Source organism: Schistocerca cancellata, chromosome 2 (assembly GCF_023864275.1).
Source record: "Schistocerca cancellata isolate TAMUIC-IGC-003103 chromosome 2, iqSchCanc2.1, whole genome shotgun sequence".
NCBI lineage: Eukaryota > Metazoa > Arthropoda > Insecta > Orthoptera > Acrididae > Schistocerca > Schistocerca cancellata.
The window spans coordinates 470,339,875-470,364,545 of NC_064627.1; the positions used below are offsets into that span (position 1 = coordinate 470,339,875).

The following is a 24,671-nucleotide window of genomic DNA, read 5'->3' on the forward strand; positions in this document are numbered from 1 at the left end:
ACTCGGGTCGCTTGTCCCCTGCTATAGCCCATTAACACCAAATTTCACCACACTCTCCTAATGGATACAACTGTCGTAGCCCCACATTGATTTATGTGGTTGTTTCAGGCACTGTTGCCTGTCTGTAAGCACTGACAACTGTACTCAAATGCCACTGCTCTCTGTTGTTAAGTGAAGGCCGTCAGCCATTGCGCTGTCCATAGTAAAGGTAATGTCTGAAATGTGGTGTTCTCAGTACACTCTTGACACTGTGGATCTCGGAATATTGATGTCAGTAACGATTTCTGAAATGGAATCGTCCCATATGTCCAGCTCCGACTACCATTCTGCATTCAAAGTCTGTTAATTCACATTGTGCAGCCATAATCAGACTGGAAAGTTTTCACATGAATCATCTGAGTAAAAATGACAGTGCCACCAACGCACTGCAATTTTGTACCTCGTGTACACAATACAACCGCCACCTGCATATGTACATACTGCTATCCAATGAATTTTGTCACCTCAGTGTAAGGCTTACTTACACAGTCACCACATTTCCTCTACAAATTATTTCCAGTATCAAATATTTCATCCACCATCAGATGTATGACAAAGACTAGTGTCAATCCAGTCTGATTAACATGTAGGCCTTTTTTCTCAATTTGGAAGTCCTTGAGCAACAATTTCATCAACCAATGGCCTCAGCAGGTTGGTCCCATAGGAACTTACCACTTACCACAAAAACAATTTCATCAATATAAGCAAAATCCAAACCTAATAATGTAGAGGCTCAAAAAGTATGGTTTGTCACAACAAATCTAGTTTCCAATAACTGATACATATCTGAAGTACCTCATCTAAAGCTTTAGAGTGCAAGCACTTCCTGTACTCCAAGAAATCAAACTGCACTGGTGTCCAAAATTAAAGCAACAAACTGAGATATTGCAAGGTTGCATTTATTTTGCCACAAACATTAAAATAAGGTGACAGTAAAGTAGAAACAGTATAAAGAATACAGAACATAAACAACTGCAAAGTGCATAACAGTAGACAAAAAATTTCTTCGTTTTTTCCCAACTTAACGAATTTACTTGCACAACTGGTTAATGTGCTCAGTATGGGGTGTGACCACCTCTGACAACAATACAGGCCTGACAAATGATGGGGCATGCTGTAAATGGTGTCATCAATCTCATATTGAGGCAGCAATACAAAGTTTGGGGATCCCACAGCACCTTGCAAACAACCACACATGAGGTCCCAAGATCTTGTCTCCATATCTGACAGCAGTTCAACCTTTCCAGTTTAACCATACAGTTTCACGAAGGAGTGTTCGAGTGGTGAACATAATCACTGCCCACACCATTAGAGATCATCCTCGACATTAGTCTCTTTCCACAACGGCTAGGACCTGAAGTCATGTTCCAAGTCCCTTCCAGATGCAAATCCATTGATAATCACTATACAGACCAAATTGGGACTCATGTGAAAAGAACATTGGCCGACTGTTTGACAGTCCAGGTGGCACGTGAACGGCTCCACTGTAGACATTCCCTTCTGTGAAGACACATCAGAGGTACACGTACAGCAGGTCTCTGACAATGAAGGCCACTCTGGCGAAGCCTTCTGTACACCGTTTGCCTCACTATAACATGTCCGGTGGATGCTGCGAGGTCAGATGTCAATTTCCGTGAAATACTAAGGCAGTACCTTTGTGCCCTTACAGCCAAATAATGCTTCCCTCTTTTTGATGTTACATGTGGTTGGCCCCGCCCTGGTCTTTGGGATACAGTTTTGATCTCTATAAACTGTTGCCACATCCAAAAAACAACAGAACGATTCATAGTAAGCCATTGGGAAACATCAGTTTGTGACTGACCGGCTTCCATTCTTCCCATGGCCCTCCACTACAGAGATTCTGGTAGGTGTCTTCTCTGTGTCATACTGTGCAGTCTGTGACTGTGCAAACAGCAATTGTGGTTGTTGGACTACCCAGCAAACGCTATCCCGTTTGATAGGTGCCCTGATATCATCGTTGGTGTGGCTGTCTGTTGATCTACTGGCAGGACATGACCGTATGTACACCTGTTGACTGTTGGTACAATTCTATCGTGAATGAGACACAGGACAGGGAAATATTGGTTTGTTGCTTTAATTCTGGACACCAGTGTATTATTGATATTTCATGTAGCATGTAGCTTTCATTTTTGATTCACTTAGGTTCTGTACAAAGTGCAAGACACATTCTTTAAATCAACTTCCAAGCATTATGGTACAGTTTAATAACTGTAATTACTTTATCATCCCTACTTACTAATGTACCCCAATCTACATGGTGCCTTATATTTACTATATGCTGTACTCTTGCACTATGTATTAGGATAGTTTTGTTACAAGAATACTGTCATAGGCACACCCATATGTGACAGGAGAGCTGTTAACAGTTCAACAGCTTTAGAAGGGAAGCACTACAAAACTTATAATTTATAACAATAGAACTGCATGTATCAAACAGGCTGACTACAAAACAGCTTCACAACAGAAGGTATATTACTACAGCCTGTGATAGATATGCAAGCCATGCAATGGATGAAGACTGTTTGGGAGATACAGAACATTGCTGTTGATTCTACTTAGAGAATACTTGAGTATGCTGTTGAGGTAAAAAGTGTCCACTTCTATATTCTTTGAAGACACCACATGTTATCATTAATAGCATTTCTTACTTGATACTGAATCAGACTTTCATCTTCTGTAGAATTACTTTATTTTCTGAATAGCTGAGCCAATGAAATACCACTGATTTTGGAGGAGGACAATTTCCAAATGTCAATCACAATCACTCTTAAGGCTCAACCTCCTCTGAAATTACAAACAAACATGAGAGTTTCTCATGGCTTCATGGTTTAAATCAAGAGAACACTGTGTGAGTTAGAGAATGAAATTCTGTGTTTTTAACAGTCACATATTACTGAAAACTGCAACTGCAGTCTAGATCAGATCTCATCCACATGTTTCTTTTTGGAATGTCACAATGGACCAGAATCTCAGGAATTTCAGTGTGATTCTACAGTAAAAGTTAAAACATTTAAACCACTTCAATAAGAGATATCCACATAATTTTCATATCAACTTTTCATTGCCATCTAAGTTTCAGAGTGAGGTTTTATTTCATTGCACAGACATCTATATATATAAAATAAAGTCGGGTTTGTTACAACACTTATAACTCGAGATCTGCTGGACCAATTTTCATGGTTTTTGATTTGTTGGATTTCTCCCCACCCCGAATAGCAGAATACATCTTAAAAATAATGAAAAATTGACGAATCAAAATTTTCATGGTTTTTGATTTGTTGGATTTGTCTCCGCCCCGAATAGCAGAATACATCTTAAAAATAATGAAAAATTGACGAATACTTGAAAAATGCGTTATTTTCCCTAAAAGTTATTTAGTTTCGGAGCTGTCAAATTTTTTTGTCAAAATCTGTAAGTAATGATTGACATTTATGCATGTGCTCATAAACTATTTAAAATGGATGAATAAACTATTATGCGTATTTTTTTAAAAAAAAAAAGATTGAAAAATATTATGCATGCGTTCAGAAATGTGTAATGAATACTCAATCATTTCAATAAATGCTCATTTGTTTATTACATGTCAAACATTTGTTGTCCAATCCTGTCAAATACTGTAACAACTATTTATGTGTGCGTTCAGAAATTTATTTTGTGTAAAATGTCTCGAAAGTTAGGTAGGTACTGTTATATTTGTTTGTTTTAGACATTAATTTGTGTAAATTATTTATTAAATTAATTAAAGATTTATTCTACAGGTTAACAAAAGTGTAAATGTCTTTTCATAGGTTGTCTATGATTTTTCTTGATAAGCTATTGTCTATGTCTCGATTGTTTTATGTGGTTTTGTGCGAGTGCATATTCAGTATTACTATTAATAAAAATGCCGCGTCCTAGAAGATCTAATCTTTCCCAGCGGAGCCGTAATGCAATTAGGCAATGGAATATCGCGAGTCAATTATCTGACGAAGAACGAGAAATTGCCCGAGAAGAGCGCCGCGTTAGGATGGAGCAAAGAAGGGCCTTAATTCGTGCTTCTCAAACACAAGAGCAAAGAGAGGCAGCCCGTGAAACGGCTAGATTAGAAACGAGAAATCGTCGAGCTTATCGTACAGATGAACAGAGGAATAATCTTCGAAGTGCAAGAAGAAATGGTTCAAGTATTGATTTGAATCGAGCAGCGTTTCGATATGATTGCACCATCGACCACAGCTTGCATAGTTTAGTTTGCATTGGTCCAATGGACGTTGTTTGCCAGCATTGTGGCGCATTGAAGTTTGCTGGTGAAACGCCTGGTTTGTGCTGCCTTAGTAGTAAAGTGACATTGCCATTAGTGGTCCCGCCACCAGAGCCATTGCGTTCCCTGCTTTATGACGAAACACTAGAATCATGACATTTTCTAGCGAACACTCACAAATACAATGTCTGTTTCCAAATGACTTCAATTGGGGCGGAAATTATCGAAGAACACGGATATAATCCGACATTTAAGATAATTTACGCTAAAAACTTTATTTTCTATGATTGTAAAAAAATTTGGAATGTAGTTTGTTAGATTTCTGTATTTGTCTCTAAAATAAAAATGGTATGTTATTATTTGAAAAAAAAAGTGTTTGTAAATCTAACTATAACTATGGCTTTGAATTTACAGATTCAAGGCCAGATTTGCCATCGCATTGGATCATTGCAACCTATTGAAGGTGCACAGCACAAATTCTTGCAAATGTACTTCATGGGCAATATGGAAGAACAACTTGACCGGCATCAAGGGATCAACACAGCTACGAAAAGAGCAATTCTCCAAGATTTGCAGCAAATGCTTCATGAACATCATGCATTGGTCAGGCTGTTCAAGACTGCTTTAGAGCGCATGCCAAGTGATGACTATAAAGTTGTAATCAGAGCAGATAAAAGACCAGCTGGAACACATGAACGCACATTTAATGCTCCAACAATCGATGAAGTGGCAATCCTGATTGTTGGTGAAAACTTGGAAACACGTGATATTGTCCCACAATGAGATTTTCACTCTGCAGCGGAGTGTGGGCTGATATGAAACTTCCTGGCAGATTAAAACTGTGTGCCCGACCGAGACTCGAACTCGGGACCTTTGCCTTTCGCGGGCAAGTGCTCTACCAAATGAGCTACCGAAGCACGACTCACGCCCGGTACTCACAGCTTTACTTCTGCCAGTACCTCGTCTCCTACCTTCCAAACTTTACAGAAGCTCTCCTGCGAACCTTGCAGAACTAGCACTCCTGAAAGAAAGGATATTGCGGAGACATGGCTTAGCCACAGCCTGGGGGATGTTTCCAGAATGAGATTTTCACTCTGCAGCGGAGTGTGCGCTGATATGAAACTTCCTGGCAGATTAAAACTGCCGCACTTGCCCGCGAAAGGCAAAGGTCCCGAGTTCGAGTCTCGGTCGGGCACACAGTTTTAATCTGCCAGGAAGTTTCACGTGATATTGTGCTTACACGACGCAATACTGGGCAACTACAAAGAATTTATGAAACACACCGTTCATATGGCGCATTACAATACCCGCTGATGTTTTGGCAAGGAGACGATGGATATCACTTTAATATCAAAATGATTAATCCATTGAATGGTAAGATCAATATCATTGTTTTCATTTTAACTTGATATACATTTTATTCTGTTTGCTTTTGGTACACACAAAAAGTTGTCACTCCTAATTTAGTAGAGAGTAGCTGTAAGAGTCGTTAACCTATTAAGGTTCTAAAATACAATTTTTACTGTATTTGTTTCAGGTGAGGAAACTACCAAGAAGGTTAGTTCGATGAATTATTACGCATATCGTTTGATGATTCGTGAAAATTCTGACAATTATTTGTTGCTATTTCGTCGACTGCTTCAACAATACTGCGTTGACATGTACGTTAAAATCGAAACGGAGCGCCTGACTTTCAACCGGTTGAATCAAGCTAAATTGCGCTCGGAAGAGTATATTCATTTACGCGATGCAATAAGCACAGAAGGAGATTCAGAAAATGTTGGTCGATTGACTATTTTACCAGCGACATACACAGGTAGCCCGCGTCATATGCATGAATATGCGCAAGATGCAATGGCATATGTTCGTCATTATGGTCGGCCAGATCTATTCATTACATTTACATGTAGTCCGAAATGGATGGAAATTATTCAATTCTGCTTCCCGGACAAACATCAAGTGATCGACACGACATCACCGCACGGGTTTTCAAGCAAAAAATTCGGTCACTAATAAATTACATTGTTAAGCAACACGTCTTTGGGATTACTCGATGCTGGATGTATTCAGTCGAATGGCAAAAACGAGGCCTACCGCATGCTCACATTCTAATTTGGTTAGTAGACAGAATTCGGCCAGATCAAATAGATGACATCATATGTGCGGAGATTCCTGCTCCTGAAACCGATCCAGACCTACATGATGTTGTAATCACGAATATGATTCATGGACCATGTGGCACTATCAACCGCCAATCACCGTGCATGGTCGACGGCAAGTGTTCCAAACGGTATGCGCGAAAATTCACGGCAGAGACCATTACAGGCAACGATGGTTATCCATTGTATTGGCGTCGATCGCCCGATGATAATGGTAGAACTATCACAACTAAAGTGAAAGGAAACGATTTCATAGTTGACAACAGTTGAATTGTTCCATATTCGCCACTTCTTTCCAAAACATTCAAGGCACATTGTAATGTTGAGTATTGCAATTCGGTCAAATCTATTAAATACATTTGCAAATATGTCACGAAAGGGAGCGACATGGCGGTGTTTGGTATCCAAACATCCAATATCAACGATGAAATCATGCGCTATCAAGTTGGTAGATATGTGAACTGCAATGAAGCAATTTGACGTATATTCTCATTCCCTATTCACAAACGTTATCCCACTGTTGTACATTTGGGGGTGCATCTAGAGAACGGTCAGAGTATATTTCACAGCGTCGAATGCTGCTCAACGTGCCGAAACACCTCCGGCGACAACACTGACCAGTTTCTTTGCGATTTGTCAAAACGATCCGTTCGCACAAACGTTGCTTTACTCGGAAATGCCACGTTATTACACTTGGAACGCTACATCGAAGAAATTTCAACGTTGGAAGCAAGGCGATGCAGTTCCTGGTCATCCAGATATGCGTTCTGCTGATGCTCTTGGTCGTCCGAAGAATGATGAATGTTTCTATTTGCAGTTGTTGCTGGTACATGTTCCAGGGCCAACATCATTTGAATCACTACGAACTGTTAATGGTATAGTGTGCCTCACATTTCGTGCAGCATGTCAAGAGCTGAATTTGCTTGAAAACGATACTCATTGGGACACGACAATTGCTGAAGCAATTATTTCTGCATCTCCAAGTCAGATACGCACATTATTTGCTATCATCATTTCGACATGCTTCCCATCGAACCCACGTGACCTGTGGAACAAATACAAAGATAACATGTCAGAAGACATTTTATATCGAATTCGTGTCAGCTCAAGAAATCCCGATCTTGAGGCGAATGAGGAGATGCATAACCAGGCTTTGCTCTTGATCGAAGATATGTGTTACCTCATGTGCGGCAGTTTGTTAGTCAGGTTAGGAATGCCAGTGCCAGATCGCGGAATGAATGACGCATTTAATAGAGAATTGGAACGTGAACGTGAATATGATCCACATGAACTAATCCAATCAGTTCAAACGAATGTACCACTGTTGAATCCTAAGCAGAAGGAAGTCTATGATACACTGATTAATGCAATTGATGATGGAAATGGTGGCTTATTTTTTTTGGATGCCCCCGGTGGAAATGGGAAGACATTCCTCATGTCATTGATTTTGGCCACTGTACGTGCGAGATCCGAAATTGCGGTAGCAATTGCTTCTTCTGGAATAGCGGCCACATTGTTAGACGGATGCCGTACGGCTCACTCAGCGTTAAAATTGCCATTAAACCTTCAAACTACTGAACAATCGACATGTAACATTTCGAAACACTCCGCAATCGCCAAAGTTTTAGTAGCATCAAAAATCATCATATGGGACGAATGCACAATGGCGCACAAACGCGCATTGGAAGCACTAGACCGAACATTAAAAGATCTGCGCAATGACTCGAGATGTTTTGGTGGTTCAATGATTTTATTATCTGGCGATTTCCGACAAATACTACCAGTAATTCCAAGATCTACTGCTGCCGACGAAATAAACGCTTGCCTCAAAGCATCAAATCTGTGGCGATATGTAAACAAACTTCAACTGTCTGTAAATATGAGAGTTGCTTTGTTGAACAATCTATCTGCTGATGATTTCTCGAAGCAATTGCTGACCATCGGTAATGGCCGTGTTCCTGTTGACAAATCGAGCGGTTTGATTTCATTTCCTCCAAATTTTTGCAATTTCGTCTCATCAAAAGACGAGCTTATGAACAAAGTATTTCCGGATATCATTGCTAACCACAAAAATACTAAATGGTTAAGTGAGCGAGCAATTTTGGCGGCTAAAAATAAAGATGTAGATGACCTCAATTTTGTAATTCAAAATCAAATCGTAGGTACTCTGTATTCATTCAAATCTATCGACTGTGTAACAAACGAAGAAGAAGCCACTAATTATCCAACTGAATTTTTGAACTCCTTGGATGTGCCTGGTTTACCACCGCACAATTTACAACTGAAGATAGGCTCGGTAGTCATCATGCTTAGAAATTTAAACCAACCAAAACTGTGCAATGGAACGCGTTTGGTGATAAGAAAACTGATGAGCAATGTGATTCACGTGTCGATACTTAAAGGAAAATTTAAAGATGAGGAAGTTCTTATTCCAAGGATTCCGATGATCCCAACAGATATGCCCTTTGAGTTTAAACGAATTCAATTCCCGATTCGTCTTGCCTTCGCCATGACGATCAACAAATCACAGGGCCAATCCTTGACTATTTGTGGCCTCAATCTAGAAAATGCGTGTTTTTCTCATGGTCAATTGTACGTGGCATGTTCACGTGTCGGCAAACCATCCGCATTATTTGTTCTGACCAAAAAACAAAGAATGTCGTTTACCACAAGGTGCTTGAATGAAAATCCGATTAATGAATTAATCAGAGTGTATCCCAACCTGCACAACATAGTTTTCAATGATTTTTTTCTGACGTGTTTGAAATACTTAATTATTATTATTTTTTAATTTTTATTCTCATTCTGTATGTATTCATCATCATTCATCAAAATAAAATACTTTTATATTTCTATCTATATTAATATTATTTTGTATCATTGTATTACGTTCATCAAAGCCTAAATTAGTTCAGCTAAAAGGTAACACGACATTCATTGACTGTTAGGCGGTACGAAGTTAGCCGGGTCAGCTAGTTTTCCATAAATTAACCATACATACAGATTATGGAAATTGATAGAAGACACACATTTAAAAAATAAGAACTCATTTGCCACTCCTAAAAATCAGAAAATTTTGACGATGGGACTATGAAGCCCTATCCTTCTTAGCACAGTAGGGGGCAATGCAGGCAAGCAAGATTTTTATCTGTACACAGATAACTGTTTCCCATCAACAAATTTGGCTGTAAAATTAAAAATCTGAAATAGACAATGACAGATAAATAGTGGCTCTACCGTTTGCGCACAAAAAGAAGAGTCTTTTCTGCCTATGTAGTAGCACTGAAACAATATTTCACATTCATGGAAAATTTCAATCATCACAAGATTTACATGACATATTTGTCTACAAATTAATTACCTTTTCTGGCTTTGGTTTCTCAGCAAATCTTGAAGCACATATAAGATATATGTCTGGCGCTGGCTTTCCTTTTTTAACTTCTGTGTCTGAACTCCCACACACTTTGTGATGGAACATGCTCATAACTGCTTTGTGACGAGTTATTTTAAGATTGTAACTATCTTCTCCACTGCTTGTTGCAATAGCAATTGGTATTTTGGATTTATGCAGATGACGTATAAGCCTCTCAGCTCCTGCAATGTAGTTTTTATAATCATACATAATGCAACTAATATACATTGTCTTGGGACTTTCTGGCAAATTAAAAATTTGTGCTGGACTGGGACTCAAACCTGTGACCTAGCCAAAGGTCCCAGGTTCGAGTCCACATTCAGTATACAGTTTTAATCTGCCAGGAAGTTTCAAATCAGCACACACTCCCCTGTAGAGTGTAAATTAATTCTGCGGCTAACCCATGTTTCCGCAATTTCTACCTTCCAGGAGTGTTAATCCCCCTGGGGTACTGGCAGAAGTAAGGCTGTAAGAGTGGTGGCTAGTGAGTCACACTTGGATAGCTCAGTCCATAGAGGACTTGCCCACAAAAGGCAAAGGTCTTAGGTTCGGGCAAGTCCCGGTAAAGCACACAGTTTTAATCTGCCAGGAAGCTTAAAAACAGGGCATACTCTGCTGCAGACTGAAAATTCATTCTGGATATAAAATATGCACATGTAACATACACAACAGGGATATAGTACTGAGAAAAGTCTTGTATGAAAACAATACTGCACACACAATGTGAAAATGCTTACAAGGAGGCTGTTATTTCCTACTTATGAAATATACTCTTTCTTTTCCAAAGTAACATTTCAACAAGATACCATAAACAGTGGGAACAAGTGAAGAAAGGGGGAGGTGTCAAACTTGGATGATTTCAAGCAACTTTTACTGAAGTTCAGGAGGAGGATTTGATGAGCCACTGTGTTGCTCTGGACCAGAGATTTTATGGTCTCACTCTTAAAACTCTAAGGTTTCCGCTTTTTAAATGCACAGAGGAAAACAAAGTACATCATTGATTTTGTGTTCAATCTCATCTTGTTGACAGGAATTTACCTTTGAATTCATAAAGAGGAATTGGCTGTGTCTATGAGTTCAGTATAAAACTGACATCACTATAGCCATGGCTTTCGACAGGGTTCAGTTTATCCAATACTTTGACAAGTCAGGGACAGCCTTGAAAAAATTTAAGTTTGCAGACATGCTTGTGTCTTGTATGTGTGGATGGATATGTGTGTGTGTGCGCGAGTGTATACCTGTCCTTTTTTCCCCCTAAGGTAAGTCTTTCCGCTCCCGGGATTGGAATGACTCCTTACCCTCTCCCTTAAAACCCATATCCTTTTGTCTTTCCTTCTCCTTCCCTCTTTCCTGACGAGGCAACCGTTGGTTGCGAAAGCTAGAATTTTGTGTGTATGTTTGTGTGTCTATCGACCTGCCAGCGTTTTTGTTTGGTAAGTCTCATCATCTTTCTTTTTATATACACTCCTGGAAATGGAAAAAAGAACACATTGACACCGGTGTGTCAGACCCACCATACTTGCTCCGGACACTGCGAGAGGGCTGTACAAGCAATGATCACACGCACAGCACAGCGGACACACCAGGAACCGCGGTGTTGGCCGTCGAATGGCGCTAGCTGCGCAGCATTTGTGCACCGCCGCCGTCAGTGTCAGCCAGTTTGCCGTGGCATATGGAGCTCCATCGCAGTCTTTAACACTGGTAGCATGCCGCGACAGCGTGGACGTGATCCGTATGTGCAGTTGACGGACTTTGAGCGAGGGCGTATAGTGGGCATGCGGGAGGCCGGGTGGACGTACCGCCGAATTGCTCAACACGTGGGGCGTGAGGTCTCCACAGTACATCTATGTTGTCGCCAGTGGTCGGCGGAAGGTGCACGTGCCCGTCGACCTGGGACCGGACCGCAGCAACGCACGGATGCACGCCAAGACCGTAGGATCCTACGCAGTGCCGTAGGGGACCGCACCGCCACTTCCCAGCAAATTAGGGACACTGTTGCTCCTGGGGTATCGGCGAGGACCATTCGCAACCGTCTCCATGAAGCTGGGCTACGGTCCCGCACACCGTTAGGCCGTCTTCCGCTCACGCCCCAACATCGTGCAGCCCGCCTCCAGTGGTGTCGCGACAGGCGTGAATGGAGGGACGAATGGAGACGTGTCGTCTTCAGCGATGAGAATCGCTTCTGCCTTGGTGCCAATGATGGTCGTATGCGTGTTTGGTGCCGTGCAGGTGAGCGCCACAATCAGGACTGCATAAGACCGAGGCACACAGGGCCAACACCCGGCATCATGGTGTGGGGAGCGATCTCCTACACTGGCCGTACACCACTGGTGATCGTCGAGGGGACACTGAATAGTGCACGGTACATCCAAACCGTCATCGAACCCATCATTCTATCATTCCTAGACCGGCAAGGGAACTTGCTGTTCCAACAGGACAATGCACGTCCGCATGTATCCCGTGCCACCCAACGTGCTCTAGAAGGTGTAAGTCAACTACCCTGGCCAGCAAGATCTCCGGATCTGTCCCCCATTGAGCATGTTAGGGACTGGATGAAGCGTCGTCTCACGCGGTCTGCACGTCCAGCACGAACGCTGGTCCAACTGAGGCGCCAGGTGGAAATGGCATGGCAAGCCGTTCCACAGGACTACATCCAGCATCTCTACGATCGTCTCTATGGGAGAATAGCAGCCTGCATTGCTGCGAAAGGTGGATATACACTGTACTAGTGCCGACATTGTGCATGCTCTGTTGCCTGTGTCTATGTGCCTGTGGTTCTGTCAGTGTGATCATGTGATGTATCTGACCCCAGGAATGTGTCAATAAAGTTTCCCCTTCCTGGGACAATGAATTCACGGTGTTCTTATTTCAATTTCCAGGAGTATATATATATATATATATATATATATATATATATATATTAGTTGCTTCGACAGGAAAGAGGGAAGGAGAGGGAAAGACGAAAGGATGTGGGTTTTAAGGGAGAGGGTAAGGAGTCATACCAATCCCGGGAACGGAAAGACTTACCTTAGGGGGAAAAAAGAACAGGTATACACTCGCGCACACACACACACACACACACACACACACACACACACATATCCATCCCTATGGATGGATGGATGGATGGATATGTGTGTGTGTGCGCGAGTGTATACCTGTCCTTTTTTCCCCCTAAGGTAAGTCTTTCCGTTCCCGGGATTGGAATGACTCCTTACCCTCTCCCTTAAAACCCACATCCTTTCGTCTTTCCCTCTCCTTCCCTCTTTCCTGACGAAGCAACCGTTGGTTGCGAAAGCTTGAATTTTGTGTGTATGTTTGTGTTTGTTTGTGTGTCTATTGACCTGCCAGCGCTTTTGTTTGGTAAGTCTCATCATCTTTCTTTTTAGATATATTTTTCCCACGTGGAATGTTTCCCTCTGTTTTATATATATATATATATATATATATATATATATATATATATATATATATATATATATATATATAAAACAAAGATGATGTGACTTACCAAATGAAAGTGCTGGCAGGTCGACAGACACACAAACAAACACACAAAATTCAAGCTTTCGAAACAAACTGTTGCCTCATCAGGAAAGAGGGAAGGAGAGGGAAAGACGAAAGCATGTGGGTTTTAAGGGAGAGGGTAAGGAGTCATTCCAGTCCCGGGAGCGGAAAGACTTACCTTAGGGGGAAAAAACGACGGGTATACACTCGCACACACACACATATCCATCCTAAATATGTCTGCTTGTGTCTGTATATGTGTGGATGGATGTGTGTGTGTGTGTGTGTGTGTGTGTGTGTGTGTGTGTGTGTGTGCGCGCGAGTGTATACCCGTCCTTTTTTCCCCCTGAGGTAAGTCTTTCCGCTGGTCTGACTCCTTACCCTCTCCCTTAAAACCCACATCCTTTCGTCTTTCCCTCTCCTTCCCTCTTTCCTGATGAGGCAACAGTTTGTTTCGAAAGCTTGAATTTTGTGTGTTTGTTTGTGTTCGTTTGTGCGTCTGTCGACCTGCCAGCACTTTCATTTGGTAAGTCACATCATCTTTGTTTTTAGGTATATTTTTCCTTCGTGGAATGTGTCCTTCTATTATATATATATATACACACACACACACACACACACACACACACACACACACACACACACACAGGGTGTTACAAAAAGGTACGGCCAAACTTTCAGGAAACATTCCTCACACACAAAGAAAGAAAATATGTTATGTGGATGTATGTCCGGAAACGCTTACTTTCCATGTTAGAGCTCATTTTATTACTTCTCTTCAAATCACATAAATCATGGAATGGAAACACACGGCAACAGAACGTACCAGCGTCACTTCAAACACTTTGTTACAGGAAATGTTCAAAATGTCCTCCGTTAGCGAGGATACATGCATCCACCAACCATCGCATGGAATCCCTGATGCGCTAATGCAGCCCTGGAGAATGGCGTATTGCATCACAGACGTCCACAATATGAGCATGAAGACTGCGTAGACAGGAGATTTCAAATGCCCCCATAAATGAAAGTCAAGAGGGTTGAGGTCAGGAGAGCGCGGAGGCCCTGGAATTGGTCCCCCTCTACCAATCCGTCGGTCACCGAATCTGTTGTTGAGACGCGTACGAACACTTCGACTGAAATGTGCAGGAGCTCCATCGTGCATGAACCACATGTTGTGTCATACTTGTAAAGGCACATGTTCTAGTAGCACAGGTAGAGTATCCCGTATGAAATCATGATAACGTGCTCCATTGACCGTAGGTGGAAGAACATGGGGCCCAATCAAGACATCACCGACAATGCCTGCCCAAACATTCACAGAAAATCTGTGTTGATGACGTGATTGCAGAATTGCGTGCGGATTCTCGTCAGCCCACACATGTTGATTGTGAAAGTTTACAATTTGATCACTTTGGAATGAAGCCTCATCCGTAAAGAGAGTATTTGCACTGAAATGAGGATTGACACATTGTTGGATGAACCATTCGCAGAAGTGTAGCCGTGGAGGCCAATCAGCTGCTGATAGTGCCTGCACACGCTGTACATGGTACGGAAACAACTGGTTCTCCCGTAGCACTCTCCATACAGTGACGTGGTCAACGTTACCTTGCACAGCAGCAACTTCTCTGATGCTGACATTAGGGTTATCGTCAACTGCACGAAGAACTGCCTCGTCCATTGCAGGTGTCCTCGTTGTTCTAGGTCTTCTCCAGTCGTGACTCATAGGCTGGAATGTTCCGTGGTCCCTAAGACGCCGATCAATTGCTTCGAACGTCTTCCTGTCACGACACCTTCGTTCTGGAAATCTGTCTCGATACAAACGTATCGCGCCACGGCTATTGCCCTGTGCTAATCCATATATCAAAAGGGCATCTGCCAACTCCGCATTTGTAAACATTGCACTGACTGCAAAACCACGTTCGTGATGATCACTAACCTGTTGATGCTACTTACTGATGTGCTTGATGCTAGTACTGTAGAGCAATGAGTCACATGTCAACACAAGCACCGAAGTCAACATTACCTTCCTTCAATTGGGCCAACTGGTGGTGAATCGAGGAAGTACAGTACATACTGATGAAACTAAAATGAGCTCTAACATGGAAATTAAGCGTTTCTGGACACATGTCCACATAACATCTTTTCTTTATTTGTGTGTGAGGAATGTTTCCTGAAAGTTTGGCCGTACCCCTTTGTAACACCATATATATATATATATATATATATATATATATATATATATATGGTTATAATAGAAGGAAACATTCCACGAAGGAAAAATATACCTAAAAACAAAGATGATGTGACTTACCAAATAAAAGTGCTGGCAGGTCGACAGACACACAAACGAACACAAACATACACACAAAATTCAAGCTTTCGCAACAAACTGTTGCCTCATCAGGAAAGAGGGAAGGAGAGGGAAAGACGAAAGGATGTGGGTTTTAAGGGAGAGGGTAAGGAGTCATTCCAGTCCCGGGAGTGGAAAGACTTACCTTAGGGGGAAAAAAGGACGGGTATACACTCGCACACACACACACATATCCATCCACACATATATAAATATGTCTGCTTGTGTCTGTATATGTGTGGATGGATATGTGTGTGTGTGTGCGAGTGTATACCCGTCCTTTTTTCCCCCTAAGGTAAGTCTTTCCGCTCCCGGGACTGGAATGACTCCTTACCCTCTCCCTTAAAACCCACATCCTTTCGTCTTTCCCTCTCCTTCCCTCTTTCCTGATGAGGCAACAGTTTGTTGCGAAAGCTTGAATTTTGTGTGTATGTTTGTGTTCGTTTGTGTGTCTGTCGACCTGCCAGCACTTTTATTTGGTAAGTCACATCATCTTTGTTTTTAGGTATATATATATATATATATATATATATATATATATATATATATATATATATATAAATAAAGTGTGTGTGTGTGTGTGTGTGTGTGTGTGTGTAGAATGCATTTTATGCTTTAAGTTCATGTAATGTAACATGGCAATTTCATGACAAGTTCCACAAGATCATATGATGGGAGCATAAGACTGTGGGAACTGGTCGTCTTGGAACAATAAAAATATCTACACTGCAATTGGAATGTACAGACTATGTTCATTTTCAACCATACTGATCACCGTACAGGTCAGCTTGCGTACATTAGGTAATCTACAGCTCCATGGGATAATCTCATCTGACACTTAACTGGCTTCCTCACTACAGTCAACCCACTGAAACATCAATCCCTAGTCCCGACAAGTTTCTGCTTTGCTAATTAATGTTTACCACTAGACCACAAGGACTGACAATTTTGCACTAATATGCTGAAATCAAACTTTCACAGCAACAGCTATTTAAGTACAAAACTTCTAGCAATATAAAAGGGTAAATATCATAAGCAGTCATCCAGAACGTGGAGAACTTGTAAATAATCAGTACGACTAACAATGACACTGAGTGTTTCCATACAGCAAAACTGAATGAGATACTTCAACCAAGGACCAAAACAAACAAACAAACAAACACACACACACACACACACACACACACACACACACACACACTCTCTCTATGTGAAGTAACAGGAATCAGTAATGACACTTGACAGACCATCAGCAGCTGGTTTCTAATGCTTTTCTTTTATCTTCAGTCTTATCCAAATACGTAAGCATTAACAATTAATTTACATATACTATTTTTAGTTTAAAATAAAATTTAAACACATGTGCATAAAGACAAGTTGTCACTGTCTAAACAGCAAAATTCTCATGATTGGTACGTTTTATAGAATATTTCAACTTCCTTATGGGTACAGGTTCAGTGTTATAAGTGTAACAATAGGAAATGTAAACATAACTTTATCTGACTAACTTCAGACTCTAGACTTTCAGGATCCAGCATCTCATTGGTTCATATAAAACATAGAAAAATGAAGACAAGAAAAAAATGGATAGGTGTGAAAACTACTATAAACTGTCTAAGCTGGATGTAAGTTGAGAGTGGTGTTGGAATGGAGATGGCATAAGAAAACAGATGAAGCTTGAACACTAATAAAGCTTGTAAATCACATGTTGGTGCTTGTAGCTCAGCTACGAAACCGACCTCTTTCATCAAAGAAGAATGACAAACCACATGTCCCCATCCCTTCCTCATAACCCTTTCTCCCATAATAACTGTCTCTCATACATTTCTTGGAGACACACTTAACAATTCCTTTGTTCCTGATAAATATCTGGAATCATCGTATTCAAACCAAGAATATGTTTTTGAATACCAAAGGCGGTCGATCTTTTCTTTACTCTGGTTTATTTTGTTCTAGCTGCATCAGTCTGTTCACTGCACACGCAATTTATTATAAATAAAAGCAAAAAATTACTAATTTTGCACAATATTTTCAGAATTTTATTAATTTTCACCAGCATCAATTTCTTTCGCACACCACCCTTTTGCGTGTTTCTTTGGTAGTGTCAAAAGTGATGGTACAGTATGATTTCTTGCTTAAAGTAACTTTTAAAAACAGAATTATTTATGTGATATTCTGCTGTATGCATTGAATTCATCAATGAATGATTCCATAGTGTGCTTTTGTTTTGCTAAGAAATTTTATACAGGATCAGAATTTTATGGGATTCTTTCAAAGATCTTTCCTTGAGATCTGGTTGCAGAAGGAGATGCAACCCTCATACGGATATGAAACAGACACAAACTGCTATTAAATTTTATGAAGACTAAACACATTCTTTTCACCTTTAAGCAGGTTTATTCATCACAATTTACCACTTGGAGGAAACATACAACTTTTTTATATTCTTGATTATTTTCTTCCAAGTTTAACAGCATGGTCACAAATGCATCTCTCCTTTTCCATCAATGTTGATAACATTATGTCTGTTCATTGTCATGTAACATTAAATACTTCTGTAGCACTTTCAGAAAGTGTAGTATCTCTATGTTCATTTTGTTAACGTCATAATTTTGAAAACTTGCCAACATGGAACTAGTAACTGATTGTCCACAAATGGACACACAGACATAAGCAACAATTCGCTAATACTCTGATACAGTCTAATAAGAACAGAGGAGAGATGTACGTAACACAACTGGCAGCTGCAAATTTACTACACCGTTGAATTTGTTCCTCCAAGAACCTTGAATCCAAGTCTCCCTTAAGACAAGGAAAAGATTACACACATGAAAATGAGAAAGGCACATAACTCCATCCATAAAAAGAATTACACTTACCTAAAACATAGAGCCATTAAGTGAGCAAGGTTGTATGGCAGTTAAAAAGATGGACTTACGCAAAAGGTGCAGGGTTCAAATCACCATCCAGCCATCCTGGGCTGGTTTTCCACAATATCCCTAAACAATGTCACGTGAATGTTGTGACAGTTCCTTTAAGAAGGCAAGGGTCACTTCTTCCACTAGTCTTTCCATTTATAATTATTTTGCAATCAATAAGATTTTATAATTCTACTCTCTTCCATCTAGGTAGCTAGTAGAAACCAAGCAATACACTTAAATTAAACACTCATATTTAACTAAATTTCCTATAATCAGTAAAGCCAAAATCATGCATTTTGTACAGCGAATAAAAAATTGAACAAAGTAAACACTGAATGGAACATGTAAAAAAGCTTTAGAGCTATTCAAGCAAAAGCAGACACTAATTACTGCACCTTAGTTGACCTATAGAACTTCTCTTTACATTGAAAACAGTATGTTAAATAACATCAACTTTTCCCATTAAAATCACTGAATAACAATAAAATCACGTTGAGACACGAGTGAATACTGAATGCTCATTCCCATTTATGTAGACCGGTAACATCTACATCTACATGGATATTCTGCAAATGACATTTAAGTGCCTGTCAAAGGGTTCATCGAACTACCTTGACAATAATGCTCTATTATTGCAAAATCGTACAGCACGCGCAAAAAACCAACACCTGTATCTTTCTGTGCGAGCTCTAATTTCCTGATAATATATTGCAGATGAGGAGTGATTTGGCCAGCTTTCACTGTTAAAGACTTAGCACTGCATGTAACTGTCAGTTTCTAGGCTTTTGACCAATTTTTTATTCTTTATTGTTCCTGTGTTTTCTACTTTAATGTATTTGAAATGATTGCTAGTGATAAGAATCGTGAGCACACTGAACAAAACGCCATTAAAAAACAGTACTTTACTGGAAACTCCACCAATACTTTATCAGAGTAGTAGAACTCAGTGGTGTAAATACTGGCCAACACTAATCATCATAGAAAATGAGTTACAAACTTTTCCAGTTTACTTAGTTGATAGTAGTCCCTGAGAGCAGTGCAGTTATAAAATAGGAAAAAAAAAAAAAAAAAAAAAAAAACAGCAGAGAATGAGCAGTCACTTCTTTTCCAAAACAGTTTCTGTACTCCTAATAAGTACAAAGTAATTATTTGTGTAAGTAGATCAGCAGTAGTCATAATTTATTGATGGTGTGCTTAATAGAAATTGAGTGCAATGCCAGCTTTTGTCTGTTAATGAATAATTTGACTCACTGCACATCCAGGAAGGCTCTCCTGCATTACGTGATTAACAGAATGTGATGGCTGGGTAAACACATGTCATAATCTCAGTTTCATGAAGGAGGAGCTTCAGAACAACCCATTTTTAGCCATATCAAATTTTTTCTAAGGTAAATTAAACAACAACATCCTTTCAAAGGGCATTTTCATGTAGGTTTGTGAGTGCTTCCGACTTAAACCACAATCATTTTTAAAGATAAATACAGATCTCACATTCAAAGTCTGTTCAAAAAATTCCAGAACATTTGTAATTTCGTGCCAATGATGTGCTGGAGCAAAATGTGGTTGGCATACCTGCACACGCCTGTGTTTAATGTGTGACTGCCACAAGTTTCCTGTTGTATGTCTGTTAGTTATTGTTTAGTGCTGTATTGAGCATTGTAACACACACTTGGCGAATTTCAAGATGGCAGAGTTAAAGGAGCATTAAATTTTGCATGAAAGTCAATAAAGACTTTACAGACACACACAAAATGATGCAGGAAGCCTATGATGAAGAGTGCTTGAGCTGTACTCACTCAGTGTTACGAAGTGTTCACGAAGTTTAAAAATGGCCGGACAGAAGTTCAAGATGACCCTTGTTCAGGATGCCCTTTGATGTCTAGCAACAACGCTCATGTCAGTAAAGTCAATGAAATTGTGCATGCCAATTGAAGGCTGACTGTCCGAAAGAACACAGAAGAACGTAACATTTCAGTTGGATCATGTCATGATATCCTGACACAGCATCTGGAATACATCATGTTGCTGCCAAGGTTGTCGCACAGCTCATGAGTCAAGATTAGCTTATTGCACAAAAAAACGAAATCACTGTGCTGCCTTATTCTCCATGCTCTCCAGACCTTGTTCCTGCAGGAGTTTTTTCTATTTCCGAAGTTGAAAGCTCTACTGAAAGGACGAAGATTTGCAATGACAGGCAAGCTAAAAGAAAATCCGCAGATGAAGAGGCGTACCAAGACTGCTCCCAGAAGTTGGAACAGCAGTGGGAGTGTTGTATCAATTGTGGAGGTGAGTATTTAAAAGGAGCCAGTGCGCAATAAGTGAAAGAGAAGAGTAGAAAAATTTTGTGAAAAAGTGTTCCAGAATTTTTTGAACTGACCTTGTAATGTGGCATCATCTGGAACTTACATGAAGCACAGGTTTCAATAATAGACACATCATCATCATCATCATTTAAGACTGATTATGCCTTTCAGCGTTCAGTCTGGAGCATAGCCCCCCTTATACAATTCCTCCATGATCCCCTATTCAGTGCTAACATTGGTGCCTCTTCTGATGTTAAACCTATTACTTCAAAATCATTCTTAACCGAATCCAGGTACCTTCTCCTCGGTCTGCCCCGACTCCTCCTACCCTCTACTGCTGAATCCATGAGTCTCTTGGGTAACCTTACTTCTCCCATGCGTGTAACATGACCCCACCATCTAAGCCTGTTTGCCCTGACTGCTACATCTATAGAGTTCATTCCCAGTTTTTCTTTGATTTCCTCATTGTGGACACCCTCCTGCCACTGTTCCCATCTACTAGTACCTGCAATCATCCTAGCTACTTTCATATCCGTAACCTCAACCTTGTTGATAAGGTAACCTGAATCCACCCAGCTTTCGCTCCCATACAACAAAGTTGGTCGAAAGATCGAACAGTGCACAGATAACTTAGTCTTGGAACTTACTTCCTTCTAGCAGAAGAGAGTAGATCGTAGCTGAGTGCTCACTGCATTAGCTTTGGTACACCTCGCTTCCAGTTCTTTCACTATGTTGCCATCCTGTGAGAATATGCATCCTAAGTACTTGAAACCGTCCACCCGTTCTAACTTTGTTCCTCCTATTTGGCACTCAATCCGTTTATATTTCTTTCCCACTGACATTACTTTCGTTTTGGAGATGCTAATCTTCATACCATAGTACTTACATTTCTGATCTAGCTCTGAAATATTACTTTGCAAACTTTCAATCGAATCTGCCATCACAACTAAGTCATCCGCATATGCAAGACTGCTTATTTTGTGTTCATATATCTTAATCTCACCCAGCCAGTCTATTGTTTTCAACATATGATCCATAAATAATATGAACAACAGTGGAGACAGGTTGCAGCCTTGTCTTACCCCTGAAACTACTCTGAACCATGAACTCAACTTACTGTCAACTCTAACTGCTGCCTGACTATCCATGTAAAGAACTTTAATTGCTTGCAAAAGTTTGCCTCCTATTCCATAATCTTGTAGAACAGACAATAACTTCCTCCTAGGAACCCGGTCATATGCCTTTTCTAGATCTATAAAGCAGAGATACAATTCCCTGTTCCACTCATAACACTTCTCCATTATTTGCCGTAAGCTAAAGATCTGGTCCTGACAACCTCTAAGAGGCCTAAACCCACACTGATTTTCATCCAATTGGTCCTCAACTAATACTCGCACTTTCCTTTCAACAATACCTGAGAAGATTTTACCCACAACGCTGATTAAAGAGATACCTCTGTAGTTGTTACAATCTTTTCTGTTTCCATGTTTGAAGATTGGTGTGATTACTGCTTTTGTCCAGTCTGATGGAACCTGTCCCGACTCCCAGGCCATTTCAATTATCCTGTGTAGCCATTTAAGACCTGACATTCCACTGTATTTGATGAGTTCCGACTTAATTTCATCCACCCCAGCCGCTTTATTGCACTGCAATCTATTGACAATTTTCTCCACTTCCTCAAATGTGATCCTATTTCCATCATCATTCCTATCCCATTCTACCTCGAAATCTGAAACATTGCTGATTGCATTTTCACCTACATTGAGCAACTCTTCAAAATATTCCCTCCATCTGTCCAAGGCATCCACAGGATTCACCAGCAGTTTTCCTGACATGTCCAAAATACTTGTCATTTCCTTCTTACCTCCCTTTCGAAGACTGCTAATTACACTCCAGAATGGTTTTCCAGCAGCTTGACCCATAGTCTCCAACCTGTTTCCAAAGTCTTCCCAAGATTTCTTCTTGGATGCTGCAATTATCTGTTTGGCTTTGTTTCTTTCTTCAACATAACTTTCTCTGTCTACCAGGGTTCTAGTATGTAGCCATTTTTGATACGCCTTCCTTTTGCTTTTACAGGCTGCCTTGACTGTATCATTCCACCAAGCTGTTTGCTTCATCCTACTTTTACACACTACTGTTCCAAGACATTCTTTAGCCACTTCTAGTACTGTGTCTCTGTACCTTGTCCATTCCTTTTCCAATGACTGTAATTGACTACATTCAACTAACTGGTACCTTTCTGAGATCACTGTTATGTACTTGTGCCTGATTTCCTTATCCTGAAGTTTCTCCACTCTTATCCTCCTACATAAGGACCTGACCTCCTGCACTTTCGGCCTCACAATCCCAATTTCACTGCAGATTAAATAATGATCAGTGTCATCAAAGAATCCTCTAAATACACGTGTGTCCCTCACAGCCTTCCTGAATTCCTGATCTGTTATTATATAGTCAATGACAGATCTGGTTCCCCTGCCTTCCCAAGTATACCGGTGAATGTTCTTATGTTTAAAAAAGGAGTTTGTGATTACTAAGTCCATACTGGCACAGAAATCCAAGAGTTGTTTCCCGTTCCTGTTGGCCTCCATATCCTCTCCAAATTTACCCATAACCTTTTCATACCCTTCTGTTCGATTTCCAATCCTGGCGTTAAAATCACCCATGAGCAGAACACTGTCCTTGTTCTTTACTCTAACAATTACATCACTGAGTGCCTCATAAAAACTATCCATCTTATCTTGATCTGTCCCTTCACAATGCGAATATACTGACACAATCCTAATTTTCTTGCTAGACACTGTCAAATCTATCCACATCAGTCATTCGTTTACATACCTTATTGCAACTATGCTGGGTTCCATTTCTTTCCTGATGTAAAGCCCTACACCCTAATGTGCTATTCCTGCTTTGACTCCTGACAGGTAGATCTTGTATTCTCCCACTTCCTCTTCTTTCTCACCCCTTACCCGAATGTCACTAACAGCTAAAACGTCCAGCCCCATCTTACTTGCAGCCTCTGCCAGCTCTACCTTCTTCCCAGAGTAGCCCCCATTGATATTAATAGCTCCCCATCTCATTGTTTGCCAAGTCGTATCTTAGGAGTCCCTGGTTTGTCAGTTAGAGGTGGGACTCTGTCACCTCCAAGGGTCCGAGGCATTTTGCTCTGATTGTTGCCAGCATCATATTTAAAGTACCAGGGAAGCAGGTTGCTAGCCTTACTTGCCCCGAGTCCCACTGGGTTTTACCCCTAACGGCTGAGGGACTAACCGGTGGATTTGGTAGTCTTTGCCGTATGAGCACAAAGGTGACCACGACTCAGAATATGTCCGAGATGCCCAGCCTTATTCCAAAGTAACTGGTATCCCGACTGTCAGGACCACTTACTTCGCCACTCATACGTTGCCCGTGGTTCATGAACTAGGACATGACTACAGGAACCCACACCATGAACCACCAATAGACACAGGTAAAGAAAAATATTAAGTACAGCATCAGTTAAGATTCAACCCCTTGGCCTCATGTTCTTTCCACTTATAACATGAACTGTCAGTGTAAAAATGAATCAGTCAAAATAATAATAATAATAATAATAATAATAATAATAATAACACTAGAATAATTATGATTTGTCTGCTTATTGGTTCTCAAAATAAAATCTGATTTAGACCTGTCACACATACCAATTAGACAACACATTTCACTTAACAATTTTCACAGCATTT

At 40.6% G+C, this 24,671-nt stretch overlaps 1 protein-coding gene across 3 annotated transcripts in view; it reads right to left on the bottom strand.

Moving 5' to 3' along the window:
• LOC126161993 (probable pseudouridine-5'-phosphatase) overlaps positions 1–24,671 on the bottom strand; it is a 47,815-nt gene that overhangs the window by 3,956 nt on the left and 19,188 nt on the right. For all 3 annotated transcript variants that reach the window (XM_049918194.1, XM_049918196.1, XM_049918193.1), the window contains one exon: positions 9,818–10,050. In XM_049918194.1, coding sequence (XP_049774151.1) covers positions 9,818–10,050 — 233 coding nt within the window. The remainder of the gene's footprint in view (positions 1–9,817; positions 10,051–24,671) is intronic.